This window comes from Telopea speciosissima, chromosome 4 (assembly GCF_018873765.1).
Source record: "Telopea speciosissima isolate NSW1024214 ecotype Mountain lineage chromosome 4, Tspe_v1, whole genome shotgun sequence".
Lineage (NCBI taxonomy): Eukaryota > Viridiplantae > Streptophyta > Magnoliopsida > Proteales > Proteaceae > Telopea > Telopea speciosissima.
In genome coordinates this window covers 24,202,804-24,221,355 of record NC_057919.1, presented here as the reverse complement: position 1 = coordinate 24,221,355, position 18,552 = coordinate 24,202,804, and the positions used below count along the sequence as shown (strand labels likewise).

Below are 18,552 nucleotides of genomic sequence, written 5' to 3'. Positions count from 1 at the left end.
TAAGTTCTAGTAGTTTCTTGAAGCTACTATAGTCCAATCTCAACTTGTTCATCTTATTACGCAATTGATTCCTGTGAAAGGAACGACCAACACTATCCTCTAATTTGGTTTTGATGTTGATAAGGGATAAAACACCCAACCAATCAGAAGCTGCCACATGGTCGAACCGAGCTTGGCGGAAGACCGGGCCGACCTGATCTTCGACGAACCTGACTGCTTGGCCGAGCTCGTCGGACACCTCCAAGTCAACCAGACACTGAGCCGAACTCGTACGGGTCGAACTAGGCCGACCTAGTAGGCCGAGCCCTTCGGCTGATCTCTGGCCGCACGGCACGGCAGACCAGTACCAACCCAAAGATCCCCCATCGCGGTTGAGCAGCACGCCCGCAGACCCCACGGTCCTAGCCTACGTAGGTCGGTCTTGATTGGAGCACCATAGCGCGACCAAGCTCACACAACTAGTGATGACCCTCAGGTCATACAGGCCGAGGCCGAGCTCTTAAGCCGAGCACTGAGGCCGACCTCCCAAGCCAAGCCCTCCTCCACAGAAGCCACCATAACGTCCCACCAGGGATCGCGGGGCCACGTCAGCACATCCCGGGAATCACGGGATAAGGATCAAGCCATGCTCCCTACGCAATGTGAAATCATACTTTACATGGACTCTTACCTTAATAAGAGCCCGACCCCGAAAATAGCTCTCCACTCCGCTCTATGCGAGAGAGCCTTCCAAAAGAAGGACTCCTACCATACCAGGACTCTTCCAACCGCCTCATCTCATCCTCACTCTATAAATACCCAGGTAGGGAGCACCATTCCGGATCTGATTTTTACTAGCTGTTACGCTGTTTGCACTGGTGATCTAACTTGAGCATCGGAGAGTCCTAGGCCAGAGCCACACCGGCTCTCTTGTGCTCATCACTTGGTCTTTGCAAGCTCATCCGGGGGCAAACCAAGCATCGGAGGTTTTCACACGCAACAGATGTCAATCCAACCAGGTTTATTAAAAAGTAGCATTGATCTTATTTCCTTGAATTGAAATTCATAAGGGGAGTAGTAGAATCTCTCGATTTGCAAGTAGTATAGAGTTGGGAGGAGTAGCAACCCTCGATTTACAGGTTGTCGGAACACTTATGCCAGTGGTCAGTTGCAAGTAATCGAAAAGACTGGTGGTCACTTGAAATGGAGTTGCAGGTGATCAGAAGGGACTGTTGCTCTTCAATTCCTTCGTTTCCGAGTGAATTGAGTCCTCTCCTCCATAGTCGAGAGAATGGGGTTACAATTACGATTGAAGTCATTTAGAAGAAACGGCAATTTGGTGATATAAACATTTTATCTAATGTTTTGGACGGGGTTACGTTTGTAATTTTAAGAACCACAGGGAAAAAGTGTAATTTACCCAATAAAAAAGATAAAAGGTCAAAAGAAATGGTGAATAGATTTATTTTGTCACTGCTTTAGTGACAATTAGACAGACCAAGTTACTTGTAGTGTTGGACATGGCCACATGGCAATTGCGCAGGCGGCAAGTAAAGTGAAACGTGCATCCGTAGGTAAAGGGTATTTTCGTCATATTATTATGTCACGTTTCATCATTTTGCAGATTCTTCTCCTCCGCATTCCCATGTCTCCCTAGCTCGTTTGGGTTTTGTATCTTCTCTGGTTTTCAGTTTTTCTCTTCTTATCAACTTTTAGACACCAATAATTAGGGTTCCTTATCCAATTCTTGCACATGGAAACAAACCGAAGTCATCATAAATCGATGAGAAACTAGGGTCTCTGCATTGGTGGGCTCTGTCAGAGTGGAAGTGATTCAATTGCCATTTCGGTTGGTGAAGGTTGTGATACTGGAGACGGAAACAGAAAGAGAGATTGGTTTATGGTTCAAATGGTAAGTGATCAAGATAGTGGTGGAATCAATCTTGACCTCTCAAAATTCAGCTTGCGACGGGGCATGGATGATATGGAAGTGGAGGAGGAAGAAGAGGTACCGAAGCATCTCAATACCATAAATAGTTCTGGTGGGTTTCTCGTAGTTTCGACGGATAAGCTATCTGTTCAGTATACAAGTGTTAATTTGCACGGCCACGATGTGGGAGTTGTACAGGCGAATTGTCCGGCACCAGTGAAGAGGCTGGTGTACTATTTCGAGATATTCGTGAAGAATGCTGGAGCGAAAGGCCAGATTGCTATTGGGTTTACAAATGAACATTTTAAGATGCGAAGACAACCCGGGTAAGAATCCAATTCTTTCTTTCCCTTTGAATGCGGGTCTTCTGTCTTATATTGCCCCTTTCAATTCTGTAAGTGATTGCTACCTTGTAATACGTAGAAAATAACCATTTTTAAATATTAACTCCTTATCTGGGTATTGTAATATTCATCATCTTTTCTGCTGGTGAGGTCAGTGGGCATTATATACCAAACCGGGGATTGATTCCTACCCTCACCTGCTGTTGTAGTTGCCAGTCAATGAGGTCCTACAAAAAAAAAAATGCCAGAAATGATCAAACATCTTATATGTTGTAATAGGGAGATGGTAAATTTTTTAATGAACCGTGGAATTCTGTATCGTTATAAAGGTAATAGAAGTGGAGTGGGCATAGTAGAGGATAAAGATTTAAAAAATGATGTGGTGGATGTTAAAGGCTTAGAGATAGGATTATATCCATCAAGCTTGTGCTGGACAAAGAGATTGTCAATATAATTAGTGCTTACGCACCCTAAGTTGGATTGGATGAAAGTAGTAAGATACAATTTTGGGAACACATGGATGATTTAATACAAGGTTTTAGTCAAATAGAAAAGATTGTTATAGGGGGAGATCTGAATGACATGTTGGGAGAGATTGCAGAGGCTATGAAGGAGTATATAGAGGATATGGTTTTGGAGAGAGGACTGAGAAGGGGACTTCAGTTTTAGATTTTTCTGTGGCATATAATATCCATAGTAAACACATACTTTGAAAAAAGAGTCGATCATTTAATTACCTTCAAAACTGGGCATCAGTAGCCGAATTGATTTCTTCCTAACTAGAAGGACCGATAGGTTGTTATGTAAGATTGTCAGGTTATTCCTGGGGAGAGTCTAACCACTCAACATAGATTAGTGGTCAATGGGTATGTGTCTCACTATGCTGAACTGTAAGAAAGGTGAGATTATTTATCATAGGATAAAGTGGTGGAGCTTAAAAGGAGAAACCCTAAAATTATTTATTGATAAGTTGGTGAAACAAAGGTGGGACTTTGATGGAGACACTAATAAGATGTGGAACAAGATGACTACTTGTATTAAGAAGGTTGCTAAAGATGTACAAGGTGAATCGAAAGGAAAACGTCATTCATTTAGGGAGATGTGGTGGTGTGATGATGGTGTTTAAGCAACTATTAAAGGCTAAGAAAGTTTAAGACATGGCAAAGGACTTGTAGAAGATTTAAAAAGGTATAAAGCTGCTAGAAAGGAAGCTAAGCAGATTGTGGGAAAAGCAAGGGCGAAGAAATATGAGGGTCTCTATTACAATTTGAGTTTAAGGAAGGGGAAAAAGCTATCTATAAGATAACTAAAATGAGGGAAAGGAACAATAGAGATTTTGAACATGTTAGATGTATTAAAAGTGAGGATGATAAAGTCCTAGTAAGCAATGAGGGCATTAAGGAGAGGTGGAAAAATTATTTCTATACCTTACTAAATGAAGAGACTTAGAGTAATAGTGTCCCGGAAGGTTGCAGTACTCATCAAAGCACCACATGTCATAGATATATACAAAAAATTAGGGTACCTAGAGTAAAAGAAGCTCTAAGAGTAGGCAAGGCACCTGGTCCAGGTGGGGTCCCAATAGAAATTTGGAGGAGCTTAGGGTTATGTACTTTATGATGCAGAAGCCGAAACCATGATTAATTTGGCTGTTCTTTGATTTTTTCGTTGGAGCCTTTTTATTTGTTTGTTCTTTTAGCCTAGGGTTAAAACAGTCATTTTCATGGTTTATCTTCTTAGTTCCCTTCCACGATTTTAGAGGGATTAGTATTTTATTTTATTTGTGTTAGTTGTTTACACTTATACTCCTATTTAGAGTATAAGTCTATTCTATGTTTTATAATTAGGATTCAGATTAGGAATCCCAACTCCTAATCTGATTAGGATTGCTTTAGATTGATTATTTGTAAGGCCTTTAGGCCCCCCTTTATTATTATAAATAGTAGAATTGTGGGAGTCTCCCCCACCTATTATGTTTGAAATTTTGTTTCTTCTTGCTGCTGCCGCCATGACTGCTGCTGCTTCTCTGTCTTGTGTGTCATATCAAGACCCCTTGTGAGTTATATCAAGGGCTAGGGTTGGAGAAATCCAGCGACTCCTTGCATCTCGCAGATCGGGAGGTTCTTCTTCTTCTTCAATCAAGCTTTTCAAGTTGCTGCCATTGAAGTTCTTCTATTACAAGTAGTATTCTGAGATTCGCAATTAATTAGTTCCTTCTTATTCCCTAACTTGACCCTACATCCTCTATCAATTTCCATAACCCTCAACCCCATTAAATCGCAACTCCTATTTTAACTAGGATTCCTTCGTAACTACAGATCCGACCATCAGTTTTCATTAAACTTCTAACCACAGATCCCTCACAGCAGACCTTCCACTCGACCTAACCTGCAGCCTTCACCTCAACAACTAAACCCTAATTTCCTCTCTTCTCCATTACACCCCAACAACCCTAAACCTGCCTAGACCTAACCAGCCATCCAAATCATCCCATACTTCAGCCGAACCCTATTCCCTACCTCTGTGACACTCGGCCAGAAGCTCTTGGCCTGATTCCCTCTAGAAACCCTAGATCCCTTTATCCTCTTTAGTCCTAAAACCCAAAAACCCTAACCCTAATATTCTGAATTTCTATTTCTTATTTAAACCTAGTTAGATCCTATACTAATAGACTCCTAAAAACCTGCAGGCCATTATCCAATAAACCCTAACTCAATATCCCATTCCTAACCCTAACTTCTGCCCTAGTAACTCTAATCTGTCCATTCGGCCAGCCCTAAGACAGAACCTGGTCCTACGTGAGATTTATTTCACCTAGGCTACATTACTTTATCTTGGCTGTTTAATAAGATTATGAGCACAAGGAAAATGCTAGATGAATGGAGGAGAAGCTTTGAGGTTTTGATTTATATACATAAAGCTGATATTCAGAGTTGAATAACTATAAAGGCATAAAACTAATGAGTCATACTATGAAGTTATGGGAGAGAGTTATTGAAAGTTGCCTGAGACAAGAAACTATTATTATGAAAAACCAATTTGGTTTTATGCTAGGAAGATCCACGAGAGAAGCTATTAACTTACTTAGGAGACTCCTGGAAAGATTTAGAGATTGCAAAAAGGATCTCCATATGGTCTTTATTGACCTAGAAAAAGCTTATGACGAAGTCCCTAGAGAATAAATTCAGCATGTACTAGAGAAGAGATGTGTTTCAGTAAATATGTGGACATAGTTAAAGATATTGTTGAGAGGATCAAAATTAGAGCTGAATGCTTAGATGATTAATGATCACCCCAAGCTTCTAATTTATATTATTGAGAATAGAGAATAGAGTTACAAGTAAGCAATGTGGGGCTAAACCCACATAATACAAATAAGAATAAAACAGTAAAAAAGTCCAGTACTGACCAAAGTACGGCGGGAAGGGGGGTGGTAGCACTTGTAACCCTTCTGGGTTGGAGAATAACCCAAGAAAATACAATGTAACCCCCTAGGTTCAAGTTTGCCTGGAGATTTAGTATCTCTAGCATAACACACACAACCAAACACCTTAGGATTAACAACAAAGGAGGAATTCCCCTTAAAACCTCAGCTGGACTACAGGAGTCAAGGACCCGAGAAGGTAGCCTATTGATGAGATAGGTAGCAGTAAGGACAGCATCTCCCCAATACTGAGATGGGACATGTCTAGCAAACAACAAAGACCTGGCCACCTCTAACAAGTGGCGGTTTTTCCTTTCTGCCATACCATTCTAGGCAGAGGTATCAACACAACTGGTCTGGTGAACAATACTATGGTCAGCAAGATAGTTTTGAAATTGTGATTCTTTATACTTGGTTCCATTATCACTTCTCAATATTTTGAGAGTAGCCTGGAACTGAGTTTGGATCATTTTATGAAAATGCCGAAAACACTCAAAAACCTGATTTTTTGTGTGTAAAAGATACACCCATGTGTGCCTAGAGTGACAGTCAATAAAAGAAAAAACCATCGGTGACCAGAAAGAGATGTTTTACGACTAGGACCCCAAACGTCACAATGCATCAATTGAAAACAAGAAGAACTCCTTTTATTTGATAAAGAATAAGTGGAGTGTGTCTGTTTGGCCAGAACACAAGCCTCACAAAAAAAGTCATCCCTAGTACACGGGGTGACCAAACTAGGAAATAAATATGCTAAAATTCCTAATGGAGGGTGACCTAATCTAGAGTGCCATTGGTAAAGTTCAGAAGAGACCAAGGAGTTCTGAGGTAGTGGAGAGGGGCGACCATCTTCAAGCAGGTACAATCCACCATGTACTTTTCCCAATCCGATTGTCTACCCAGAGCCCAGATCCTGAAAAACACAATGGGAAGGAAAAAATGTTACTTTGCAATTAAGATCACGAGTAATACTACTAATAGAAAGAAGGTTAGTAGTAAAATTAGGAATATGTAAAACAGAGGACAAAGGAAGAGAAGAAGTACAGTTGATGATTCCTTTTCTAGATATGGAGGAAAGGGAACCATCAACTACTTTGACCTTGTCTTTCCCAGAAGTGGGAGAATAGCGATGGAACAGGCTAGAGGAACCGGTCATGTGATCTGTAGCTCCAGAATCTATGATCCAAATGGGAAGCTACAGAAGCACAATGACCACCAAATGGAATACCTGACCGGGCAAAGTGTGAACCTGAAGGAGCAGCGGAGTTGGCAGTATCAGCAGATGTAGTAGAGGCAACAGCAGTAGAAATCCTTGGCACACATAGGAATGCCTGTAGATCATCTTGGGATAGACCAATGTTAGTAGTAGGGGCTGTGGTAACAGACTCAGTGTGATGAGCCTTGTTTTTTGCCTTTGTCTTTATCTTGGCAGCCCTTTTTGCTTCGAAGTCAGCCGGTTTCCTATGAAGTTTCCAGCACTTCTCTTTGGTGTGGTAGGGTTTGTGACTGTGCTCACAAGCAACAGTCCGTATAGTTGAATGACCAAGAGAAGCAGTGCCAACGGGTGCAAGAGTAGCCGGGGCAGCCGCCTTGAGAGCTGATCTGTCAGTAATAGGTGGGTGCAACATAGCAACCCTACGGTTTTCCTCAGAGGACACCAAGGCATAGGATTGTTCAAGTGTGGGAAAAGGCTTATGGCCCAATACTTGAACCCTAATCTGGTCATACTCCATATTTAAACCAGCCAAAAAATCATACACCCTGATCTTGTCCACATGCTTCTTATATGAAGCAATGTCAGCAACTGTAGTGGGGTGGAAATCAGAGAAGTAGTCCAATTGTTGCCACAGACTACGTAGAGTAGCATAATATTTGGAGACCGAAAATTCTCCCTGAGTAGTGTGGAGGACCTTCTGTCTGAGTTCATATACTTGGGCATCATTGCCAAGCTGCACGTAAGTTTCCTTGCAAGCAGCCCAAATCTGAGAGGCTGTATCAAGGAGAAGAAAATTATGTTGCAGATCTGAAGTCATAGAACCAATTAGGTAGGACATAAGAACACCATTGTTGGCAAGCCATCTTTCTTGAGCCTAACCAGTCTCAGTTGGCATAACAGTGGTGCCATTAATATGAGCAGTAAGGCCACAACCAACAATGGCAAAGGAAGCAGACCTAGACCAAAGCAAATAATTAGTACCGTCCAGTTTGATTGGATTAGTAGGAAAGGTATGAAATTCTGATTTGCCTTGGCCATCACCAACAGAAGTTGCAGTAGAATTAGCAGAGTCATCCATGATCACAGAGAAGTTGTAGTGATGAGAAACCCAAGAATCCCTTCAAGATAAGGGCTGAAATTTGGTGGAGAACGCTCTTTTAATATTGGGAGATATGTCTCAAAAAACCAGCAGCATCTGACAGAGAAAACCTTGAGATCGACTTTTTCAGGGTTTTGGAAAAAACCCTGATTTTGCTGAAATCGATGGAGGGCTGATTGACAAAGAAACACTAGATAGAGGTGAAACTAGGATCGAGTATGCTTCTAATAGGACTGAAGTACTCCTTAAAAAACCAGCCCCAATGGAAACCTGAAACTTCAAGATCGATAGTTGTCAAACACCCTGATAATGTTGAGGTCGATTTTTGGGAGAAGGCTGTCAAAAAAGCAAGGGATGAAGCTGAAATTTGGATCGAGTGGGCCTGTAGGGCTGCTGAATCACTCCTCCAAAAATCAGCACTAACAGAGAGCTGTACCCCCAAGATCGATATTTGCAGGGTTTTGGGAAAACCTGAAAAAAAAAAAATCGATTAAAGAGGAGATGTTCAGAAGAGCTGGCTGGAGATAGAGGCTTGGCTAATAAACTAGCGCAGGTCTTGATCTTCAAAAAAAGATGGAGAGATTCCTTGTAATAGAGATTGAATCAATCCAAAATATATGAAGTCTTCAAAGTTCGCAGGCATAGAGCAAGCCCTTATCGATTGAAGTTGTCATAACATGAACTGAGGTGATGGAGGGCAGCAACTAGATCACATGGATCACCTAATCAGTGCTGCCCTATGAAATATGAAAGAACAAAAGAGAAACAAAGGAGAGGAAAGGGAGATCAAGAATGAGAAGAGAAAGAGGGGATCGAGAATGGAAGAGAGGAGAGCCCTAATCCAAAACCTGCACTGATGCCATGTTGAGAGGATCAGAATTAGAGCTGAATGCTTGGATGATTAATGATCACCCCAAGCTTCTAATTTATATTATTGAGAATAGAGAATAGAGTTACAAGTAAGCAATGTGGGACTAAACCCACATAAATCAAATAAGAATAAAACAGTAAAAAAGTCCAGAATACCCCCCATGGTATTCTGGCCCATATAATCCAACAGATATGTATAATGGTGTGGTGACCAGTGTAACAATGGCAAGGTAAGAATTCCCAATTACAATGGGGGTACATCAAGGATCAGCTTTAAGCCCTTATTTGTTTGCGCTTATCATATATGATCTAACCAGAGACATTCAAAACCAGTTTCCTTGTTGTATGTTTTTTGCTGATGATATCGTTTTGGTGGATGAAATAAAAGCAAGGATTAACACCAAGTTGGAACTATGGAGGTCAACCTTGGAATCAAAAGGTTTTAAGATAAGTAGAACGAAAAAAGGGGTATATGACGTGTAACTTTAGTTACACTAGGACTAATAACGAGATGGTGAAAATTGATGGGAGAGAGATCCTGCAAATTGATTAGTTTCGGTATCTGGGTTCAATCATAAATAAAGGAGAAATAGAGGATGATGTTACACAGAGAATTAAAATGGGATGGCTGAAGTGGAGAGGTGCGTCCATAGTGTTGTGTGATGACGTATTCCTTAAAAACTTTGAGGAAAATTTTATAGGACAATCATACAACCGGCTATGATGTATGGTATGAAATGTTGAGCGGTTAAGAAATATCATATAGATAAACAAAGTATAGCTGAGATGAGGATGTTGAGATGGATGCGTGGTAAAACTAGGAAGGATAAAGTAAGGAATAATCAAATTAGAGCTGATTTGGGAGTAGCTCCAATACATGATCAACTGCAAGAAAGTCATTTGAGGTGGCATGGGCATGTACAACGGAGGGCTTTAGATGCTCTAGTATTGAGGAGTGATTTAATTCAAATTTAAGGAGCTAAAAGAGCCAGGGGCAGACCTAAAATGACTCTGGGAAGAGTGGTGAGGAAAGACATGCATAGGTTAGGCCTTGTATCATGTATTGCTTTAATAGAGCTGATCGGAGGGTAAGGGTCAGTTGAGAATCAGAGTATTGGAGAATGATTTGGCTTGACAGATATGTCAGAGGTCATCTTTATTTATAATGTAGATCTGTAGTACAAAGGGTAACAAATACGGTAAGTAGTACATGACTAGGTAAGTAGTTAGTACACTAGGTAGTACACATACACACGTATATGATGTGGCATACTTATCCTGTCCTTACCGCTCCCCCTTGGTGCATAGATGTCTCTCATGCCTAACTTGTATACAATAGGATGAAACACTTTACAAGTTAAACCCTTCGTAAAAACTTCAGCTAGCTGATTTTCATGTGACAAATGCCATACAAATGGAGCCTTGTTCAAGCTTCTCTTCGATGAAATGTCTGTTTATCTCAATATGCTAAGTTTTGTCATGTTGAACTGGGTTATAAGTTATACTGATTGCTGCCTTGTTATCATTGTAGAGCCTCATAGGTTCTTCAGATGTCACTCCCAGATCACTGAGTGATATTCTAAGCCATATAAGTTCTCACACTCCTTGAGCCATTGCTCGGTACTCTGCTTCTGCACTTGATCTAGATACCACTAATTGCTTCTTGCTTTTCTAGGTAACTAGATTCATGGTTCAAGATATTGGTTTCTCAAGTTTCCAAAACAAAACCCATATGTATTACTGTATCAGTATTGGTTTCAACCAGGTTTCGATATATTTCGACAATATTTTGGAAATTTTGATAATTTCAACCATTTTCGACCAGCCCAGTTTTGTTAGTTTTGACCAGCCTATGACATGTCGAATTTTGTCCAAAAAGACCAGGTTTTGAACAAAACCTGGGAAAACTCAGTTTTGGCCAGGGTCAAAACTGGCCTCGAAACCTAGATCTAGAACCTTGACTAGATTTTCCCCTAAGAAAGTGCATTAACCAGAGGTAGATCAATCAATAGAGCCTGCCCAATCGGCATTAGTGAGGGTTTCCAGTTTCAGATTGCCATGATTAGAGAATAAGATTTCCTTTCCAGGAGTAGATTTCAGGTATCTCAGAATCCGATTTACTGCGTTTAGATGTGCAGTCTGTGGACCATGTAGAAACCGACTAACTACCCCTACAACATAGGCAACATCTGGTTGGGTATGAGATAGATACATCAATATTCCAACTAACTACCCCTCGAAGGCTACTAATTGTTTCTGGAATTCTCAGAGATAGTATTCTGTAGTTGCTATGATAGAGGTTGATTGGAGAAGCCCAAAACAGGCCCATGGTTCTGTTTTCTTCAAATATTCTGCTGCACCTTCAATTCCATTGATCTATGCACCCAGCCACCAGTTGTTGCTGGTCTTTGGAGGATCGAATCCCTACCCAAGAGTCCCCCATTCGATGTTGATTTTCTTTATAACTGAGATCCTATTATGGGGTTGAGTCACTTGTGACTTGGCTCTACATTAGGTCCCCTAACATTAGAGTGAATAACGGAAAAAGGAACATCACTTTTATTCAAATTTGGGGAGTAAGAAGAACGAGTATGTTTGACCAACTAACAAATATCTCAAACAAACTTGTCTGGATTACAATGCTTTATTAAAGAAGGAAATAATAAACCAAAGTCCGAAATAATGGATGACCAAGTCGGTGATGCCATCGATGTGGCTGTTTGAGAGCACTATCTATCCGAGAAGTATAAGTAGAAACCCATGGAGGTATAGCAGCGAAATATGGCTTGGGATAGTACAACCCATCACATGCCCTACCATATCCAATCGTTGCCCCTGTCACCAGATCCTGAAACACGCAGTGAGTGGAATAGAACAAGATACAACAATTTAGTTCAATAGTGAGATGATAAATAGAAACCAGATTAGCACAAATATTAGGTACATGTAAAACAGAGGACATGGATATGGTTGAAGAACAATTAACGGTCCCTTTCCCAGAAATAGAGGGTAAGGATCTATTTGCAATACGGACTTTGTCCTTACCTAAACAAGGAAGGTAGGAACGAAATACCTCAGAGGAACTAGTCATGTGATCTGAAGCTCTTGAATCAAGAAGCAAGGAAGGACTTGAAGAAACATAGACTGTACCTAACTGGGCAAGATGAGAGGCAGGTGCAGTGGAGGGAGCCATGGCAGTGGAAGTCCTACCAAGCTGAGACATCATGCGCTGGGGTACAAGCAACTGATCCGAAGTAAAAGAGCTGTAGAGGCAGGGATAGGTGGTTGGGAACTGTCGGAAGCTTCCGATAGATATACATGGGAGCATGTAGAGCCCTGTTTCCCCACACGTCCTTTCGGACGGTCATGAAGTTTCCAACATATCTCATGGGATGTCTGGGCTTGCCACAGTAGTCACACTTTACAGGTTCCTGGATAGGGGGTCTAGACTTAGTGGATGACCCAGAGTGATCTATAGTCGGCATATCCTACTGAGTGGTGACTAGTGGTAAGCGATCAAGAACCGTGGCAGGCATCATAACAGATCGACGACGCTCTTCATGCTGTACCAAGTTATAGTCCTGTAGGAGGGTGGGAAATTTGTCTTGGCCGAGGACTTGAATATGGATTTGAACATGTTTCAGATTCAAGCCAATAAGACAGTCATAGTCCCTTTCCATTTTGCGCTCACTTTTAAATGTTGTGGCATCCAAGGTTCGAAAACTCGGGTCTCGGAGCCATCTCGGCCCAACAAAAAACCGAGTTGGGCCGAGATCTCGGTGAGTTTGTGCATTTTTTTTTTCCGACTTGGAAGCCCATCTCGGTGGGTTTTAGACCTCTTTTGGGTCTGAAAATCGGTATACAGCCTATTTTAGGCCATTTAAACACAATGACATTATTAAATTTTGCAAAAACAAAGTCCAAATAGGAGTTTCAGTTAGTGAGAAAGCAGGATAGACACTTACTTATTCTAGAAACCAAGACAGACACAGGACAAACAGTCTTATTTATGCCTTTTCATTTACTTAAGATATTATTCATAAATAAGCAAATACCCCCCTATTTGAATCCAATAAAAATAGTTAAAAAATCAAATTCCAAAAGGAAAAAAAGTCAACCCCCCAATTCAAGAACAAAAACTGGATTTTCGGCGGTAGGTGCAATTTTCAACTTTCTAATGCTAGGGTTTTTCTCAAATCTAAAAATTCCATAAATCTTAATATGATAAAACATTGCTAAAAACCAAAAGTGCGGTAAAATATTCATTTGTTTTGATGTCCAAAAATATATTTTCATTCAGAGCGATTTGACAGCATTCGCGCACACCGAATTAAGTTTGACAGGTAAATAACTCCTTCAATATAAATCAGATTTAAGAAATCTTGGACTTGTTGGAAAGCTTTCAAAACATAGCTTTCCAACAAGTCTAAGATTGCTAAAATCTAATTTATATTGAAAGAGTTATGTACCGGTCAAACTTAATTCGGTGTGCGCGAATGCTGTCAAATCGCTCTAAATGAAAATAATTTTTTGGACATCAAAACAAATGAATATTTTACCGCACTTTTGGTTTTTAGCAATGTTTTACCATAATAAGATTTATGGAATTTTTAGATTTGAGAAAACCCCAGCATTAGAAAGTTGAAAATTACACCTACCGCCGAAAATCCAGTTTTTGTTCTTGAATTGGGGGGTTGACTTTTTTTCCTTTTGGAATTTTATTTTTTAACTATTTTTATTGGATTCAAATGGGGGGTATTTGCTTATTTATGAATAATATCTTAAGTGAATGATTCACTTAAATGATATTAGGCATAAATAAGTGTCTGTCTTCTCTGTCTTGGTTCCTAGCATAGATAGGTGTCTGTATACCAAGAATTTTCAGCAAGATCTCGAGATCTGGCATTCATATAAAGGACCTAGATGGGCATTTTCCTATGTCACTCCAAGATATTGACATTTTAAGTTTCGTAGGCCATCTCGACTTGGGAAATTGGAAAATTGAGAATCTCGGCGAGATCTCGCGAGATTTCGGACTATGGCGGCATCCTCACTGCAGGCCATAGGATGAGGGCAGCGTAGTAGGCACTAGGTAGTGAGAGACAAGTCCTTTTGAGTGGTCTCATGAATCTGACTACAAATTCAGCCTTATCCCAACTCAAATGGGGTTGGCTACATAAATCCAAACAAAACAAGGTAGGAAAAAAGAATGAAGAGATGGGGAAAGAGGTAAGAAAAGAAAAATGAAAAATGATAAGTGAAAAATGGGAAACAAAGGAAAACTGAGTGAATAAAGTAAGAGGAAAAGGCACAGACCAGCAAGTCAGGAGGATCTCAGCTAAATGGGATCTGCTACATGGATCCTTGCCCACCAATAGGTTCTATCTGAGGTCATACTTGGAACAAGACCTAGACTATGCATGTCCTTCCTCACAACTTCTCCTATGGTCATTTTAGGCCTGCCCCTAGCTCTTTTAGCTCCTTCAATTGGAATTTGTCACTCCTCCTTACTGGGGCATCCCTAGGCCTCCATTGGACATGACCATACCACCTTAAACGACTCTCTCGGAGCTTGTCATTGATTGGGGCAACTCCCAAGTCAGCTCTAATACGATTATGCTTTACTTTACCCTTCCTAGTTTTTCCACACATCCATCTTAACATCCTCAGCTTTGCTACACAAAGCTTCTCAGTAAGATACTTCTTAAACGCCCAACATTTTGCCCCATACATCATAGCCGGTCGTACAACAGTCCTATAGAAGTTTCCTTTAAGCTTTAAGGGAATGTGTAGGTCGCACAACACTTCGGAGTCTGGATGCACCTCTCCACTTCATCGATCCCACTTTAATTTTGTGTGAAACATCTTCCTCTATGTCACCTTCTTTAATTAAGATTGACCCCAAATATTTAAAATAATTACTTTGCGATATCTCTCTTTTCGCAATTCGCACCATGTCGGTATCCATCATAGTATTGCTAAAATTACACATCATATACTCTGTCTTTGTTTTACTAATCTTAAAGCCATTTGGTCTCACGAACCTGACAACGCATAGTTACTAGTTTGTACATAGGTCTGCTTAACGGCCTCCCATATGTCTTTGGCAGAATTCAGAAGCACAAAACTGGGACTGATAGATGGCTCCAGAGTTCAGAAGGAAGGACATAAAAAGGGCATCCATCATTAGCCAACGAGGCATTCTTTGCTGAGGCCTCAGTAGGCATTAGAGTATCACCCGTCAGGTACCTCGAAATGTGATTGCCACAAATAGAAAGTAGACAAGCCCGTGTCCAAGCAAGAGAATTTGTCCCATTCAACTTTGTTAGACCTGGCTGGAGGGATGGGTTATGGCTATGAGTCCCAACATGACTCACCCCCAACTCCCCTTAAAGAGGTGCCACTAATGCCACTCTTTGCCATAGAGCCAGCGTATCAACACAAGTGTGAAATGGACTGCTAGAAAGAATGCACAAAAGAGAGGAGAGCGGCTATCATACCATCAAATGAAGGCGAGCCAGCATTAGCGGCAGGGTGGCCTGGGCGGTGCTAGCGGCAAGGGGCCTAGGCGGACTGGGCAGCGGCCTAGGTGAGGCTGGCTGTGGCCAGCAACAGAGGGCGGCAAGGTTGAGAGGGGCTGGCAGTGAGGTGGCAGGGCCGAGAGGTCTGGCAGGACCAGTGGCGAAGCGGCAACATCCTAGGGGGGCCGGCGGGAGCTGGTAGAAGCCAATGATAAGTGGCCGGCGGCAGAGGTTGAGCAGCAACAAAGATGCCTCGATTGCTTGTTGCGGTGATCCTACTGGCGGAGGATTTAAAATAACACTTTAAGGTATTGGGGCTTTTATACCAAGTTGAGAATCAGAGTATTGGAGAATGATTTGGCTTGACAGATATGTCAGAGGCCATCTTTATTTATAATGTAGATCTGTAGTACAAAGAGTAAATATGATAAGTAGTACAAGCCTAAGCAGTACACGTATACGATGTGGCATACTTATCCTATCCTTAACAAGATCCATGTAGCTGGCCCCATTTAGTTGGAATTAGGCTGAGTTGTTGGTGTTGGAACTTTCTATCGTTATTGGGGGGCTGATGCAGATTCATCATCGAAATGGGGTTATTTCTTTAGAAATAAGTTTAGGGTTGGGATATATATATATGTTGGGCCTTTGATCCCAAGGATTTTCTATGTAATAGGCCACTTTAATAGGCCTAAACTAGGGGTACATAGGTTGCATATGGGATTAGCCTAATACTTAGTTTATTTTTCATGTTTTAGTGTTTTACATTGAACCGGTTGAACCACTGGTCCAATTTAAGTGATTTTAAGTCAGCCTTTTATTTTAAGTTATTAGGGACAATTAGGTCTTTTTGTCTTTTAAAGTTATAAGTTGTTTTAATTAGGTCCCCACCCCTCCACGATTTAGTGAGGGAGTGTTTTGTTTAGATTAAGATTTGGTCTACGGCCTTTTATTATAAATATTGAAATCGTGGGAGGTTCCCCCCACAAGTTTATGAAGTTAAAAAAAATCGTATTGCTGCCTAGTTGCTGCTGCTGCTGCTCTTTGTGAGTGTATATCCTTGTGGTTCTATCAAGATGGAAAGGGTAGGTGGATCTCCTACGACTCCTTACGCCGTGACGGCTGGGAGGATCTTCTCTGAAGGTGGTTCTATCCTTCTCCACTGCTCAAGCTCATCTTCAAGCTGCTGTTACTGGAATTCTGCAACATCCAGTAAGTTATTTAATTTTTCCTGCAACATCCCTTCTTATTCTAATCCTCCAATCTAGCCCTAACCCATCCCCATCAATCTCCACTAAACCCTAGGTTGTCTAGAGACTGTCCAGCTCTATTCTACCATTCATATCCTTTCAAACTTCAAGCATAACACCCCCATAATAGCCCCTACACTCAGTCCAGATCACAGCCCCCATTCCTAGTTCAAAACCCTAAAATCCCCTCGTCTCTACAAAACCCTAAAAACCCCAAATCCTTCCTAGACCTAACCAGCCATCAGAATTGCACCAAACCACAGCCGAAGCATCCCCTTGTTGCCCCTTGGACTCGGCTAGAACCCCTGCCCAGATTTCCCACTCCAAACCCTAAATTCACCTTTTTTCCTAATTTTCAAAACCCGAAACCCAACCCTAAATTTCTGAATTTTAATTTTTTAATTAAAACTTCATCAAACCTAAGCCATTAGCTTCTCCTAGACCTGCCTATTAAAACCATATAAAATTTGACCCCATTCTCATAAACCTAACCCAATTCTGCCCATTCGAACCAGCAGCCCCTTGTTTGATCCTGTTGCTTGGCCTCTAGTAGGATCCTTCTCCTATCTAGAGCTACATTAGGGGCTCTGTTATTTCAAGCTATTTTCTGATTGTTTTAAATTTGTTGGCTGACTGAAACTTGGTAGCTCTGAGGTCTGGAAAATTTGGCGATCATTAGATCTTAACCGATTAGACCATCTGCTGGATGGGGGAAGAGAACTCTTGATTATGCCCAGTATTTTCTAAACCGTAATACTGTTTATTATATTAGATGCTGTCTTTTGGGTGTAGCTTACAGGGTGGTCTCTTCTCTACATATTCGTATTAGTCATTGCTGCTATGGCTATAATTACGATGGAAAGGCTATGCAGGATTCATGTAGTAGACTCGGATTAGTTAAGGTTGCGCTTACATTTCCTTGTTTGTCATTGTCTTCTATTTATTTACAGATTTAGATAGCTCACAATTCATGATTTGATTTTGAATCCTTTGTTGTCATACTAGTACTTAATAAAGTCGCTTTTCTTTTTCAGTTGGGAAGCCAACAGTTATGGGTACCATGGGGATGATGGACTGCTTTACCGAGGGCAAGGAAAGGGAGAAACCTTTGGCCCAACTTTTACATCTGGTGATACAATTGGTGGCGGGATAAACTATGCTTCACAAGAGTTCTTTTTCACGTAAGACAGTTTCCCATTTTTACTAGCTGTCGATGAGTTTTTTAGTTACTCTGCTTTAAGTGTCTGTTTGTTTTGTCTTTGTAGCTGGAGATATGATTGTGGATTGGTCATTCTAACAGCATTTCCCTTGCAGCTGGTGCCTTTTAACAAGCACATCTAGAGACTGTAATTTCTGCTTTATTATTAAAAAGGCAGCTTTAGTCTTTGTATCTTCTCATCGCTTGCTTATGAATTTTGTTGAATTAATAAGGGTGCGTAATAAATTTGGTTTATTTGGTAGCTATTTAGTCTTCCAAATGCTGCCTGTATTAGATTTAGCTCCTGTTGCTTCAAAATGATTCTTATAGATTCAAATGTTGCTTATGCTGAGGATGCAGTAAAAATGGAAAACTAGTTGGAACGGTCTACAAGGACGTTAAGGGTCCGTTGTTTCCTACAATTGCTGTCCACAGCCAAAATGAAGAGTATGCCCTGGATACTTTTGTTTCTGAATTGTATCTGTTATCCTTTCTGTATAATTTTGTTCTCTGTTTCTTGCCTTTTGTAATGTATTGTCACAGTTATTTAAAGTGGTGCATACAGTATTAATTTCCTATGAGAATTTTTTTTTTCTGGGTATACTTCAGGGTTTGCCATCTGGAATTGTGTTTGGATGTTTAATTTTTATTCGTTGCTTTATACTCTTAGCAGCTCCTTCTGTCATTCTGCATAGACTTTTAATACCTTGGTTTTTTATTT

At 40.9% G+C, this 18,552-nt stretch overlaps 1 protein-coding gene across 1 annotated transcript in view; it reads left to right on the top strand.

Annotated features, from left to right (window-relative positions):
* LOC122658201 (ran-binding protein M homolog) overlaps nt 1-18,552 on the top strand; it is a 76,413-nt gene that overhangs the window by 8,791 nt on the left and 49,070 nt on the right. Inside the window, exons 3-5 of the mRNA XM_043853112.1 lie at nt 1,839-2,235; nt 17,668-17,814; nt 18,192-18,278. Coding sequence (XP_043709047.1) covers nt 1,880-2,235; nt 17,668-17,814; nt 18,192-18,278 — 590 coding nt within the window. The 5' untranslated portion in view covers nt 1,839-1,879. The remainder of the gene's footprint in view (nt 1-1,838; nt 2,236-17,667; nt 17,815-18,191; nt 18,279-18,552) is intronic.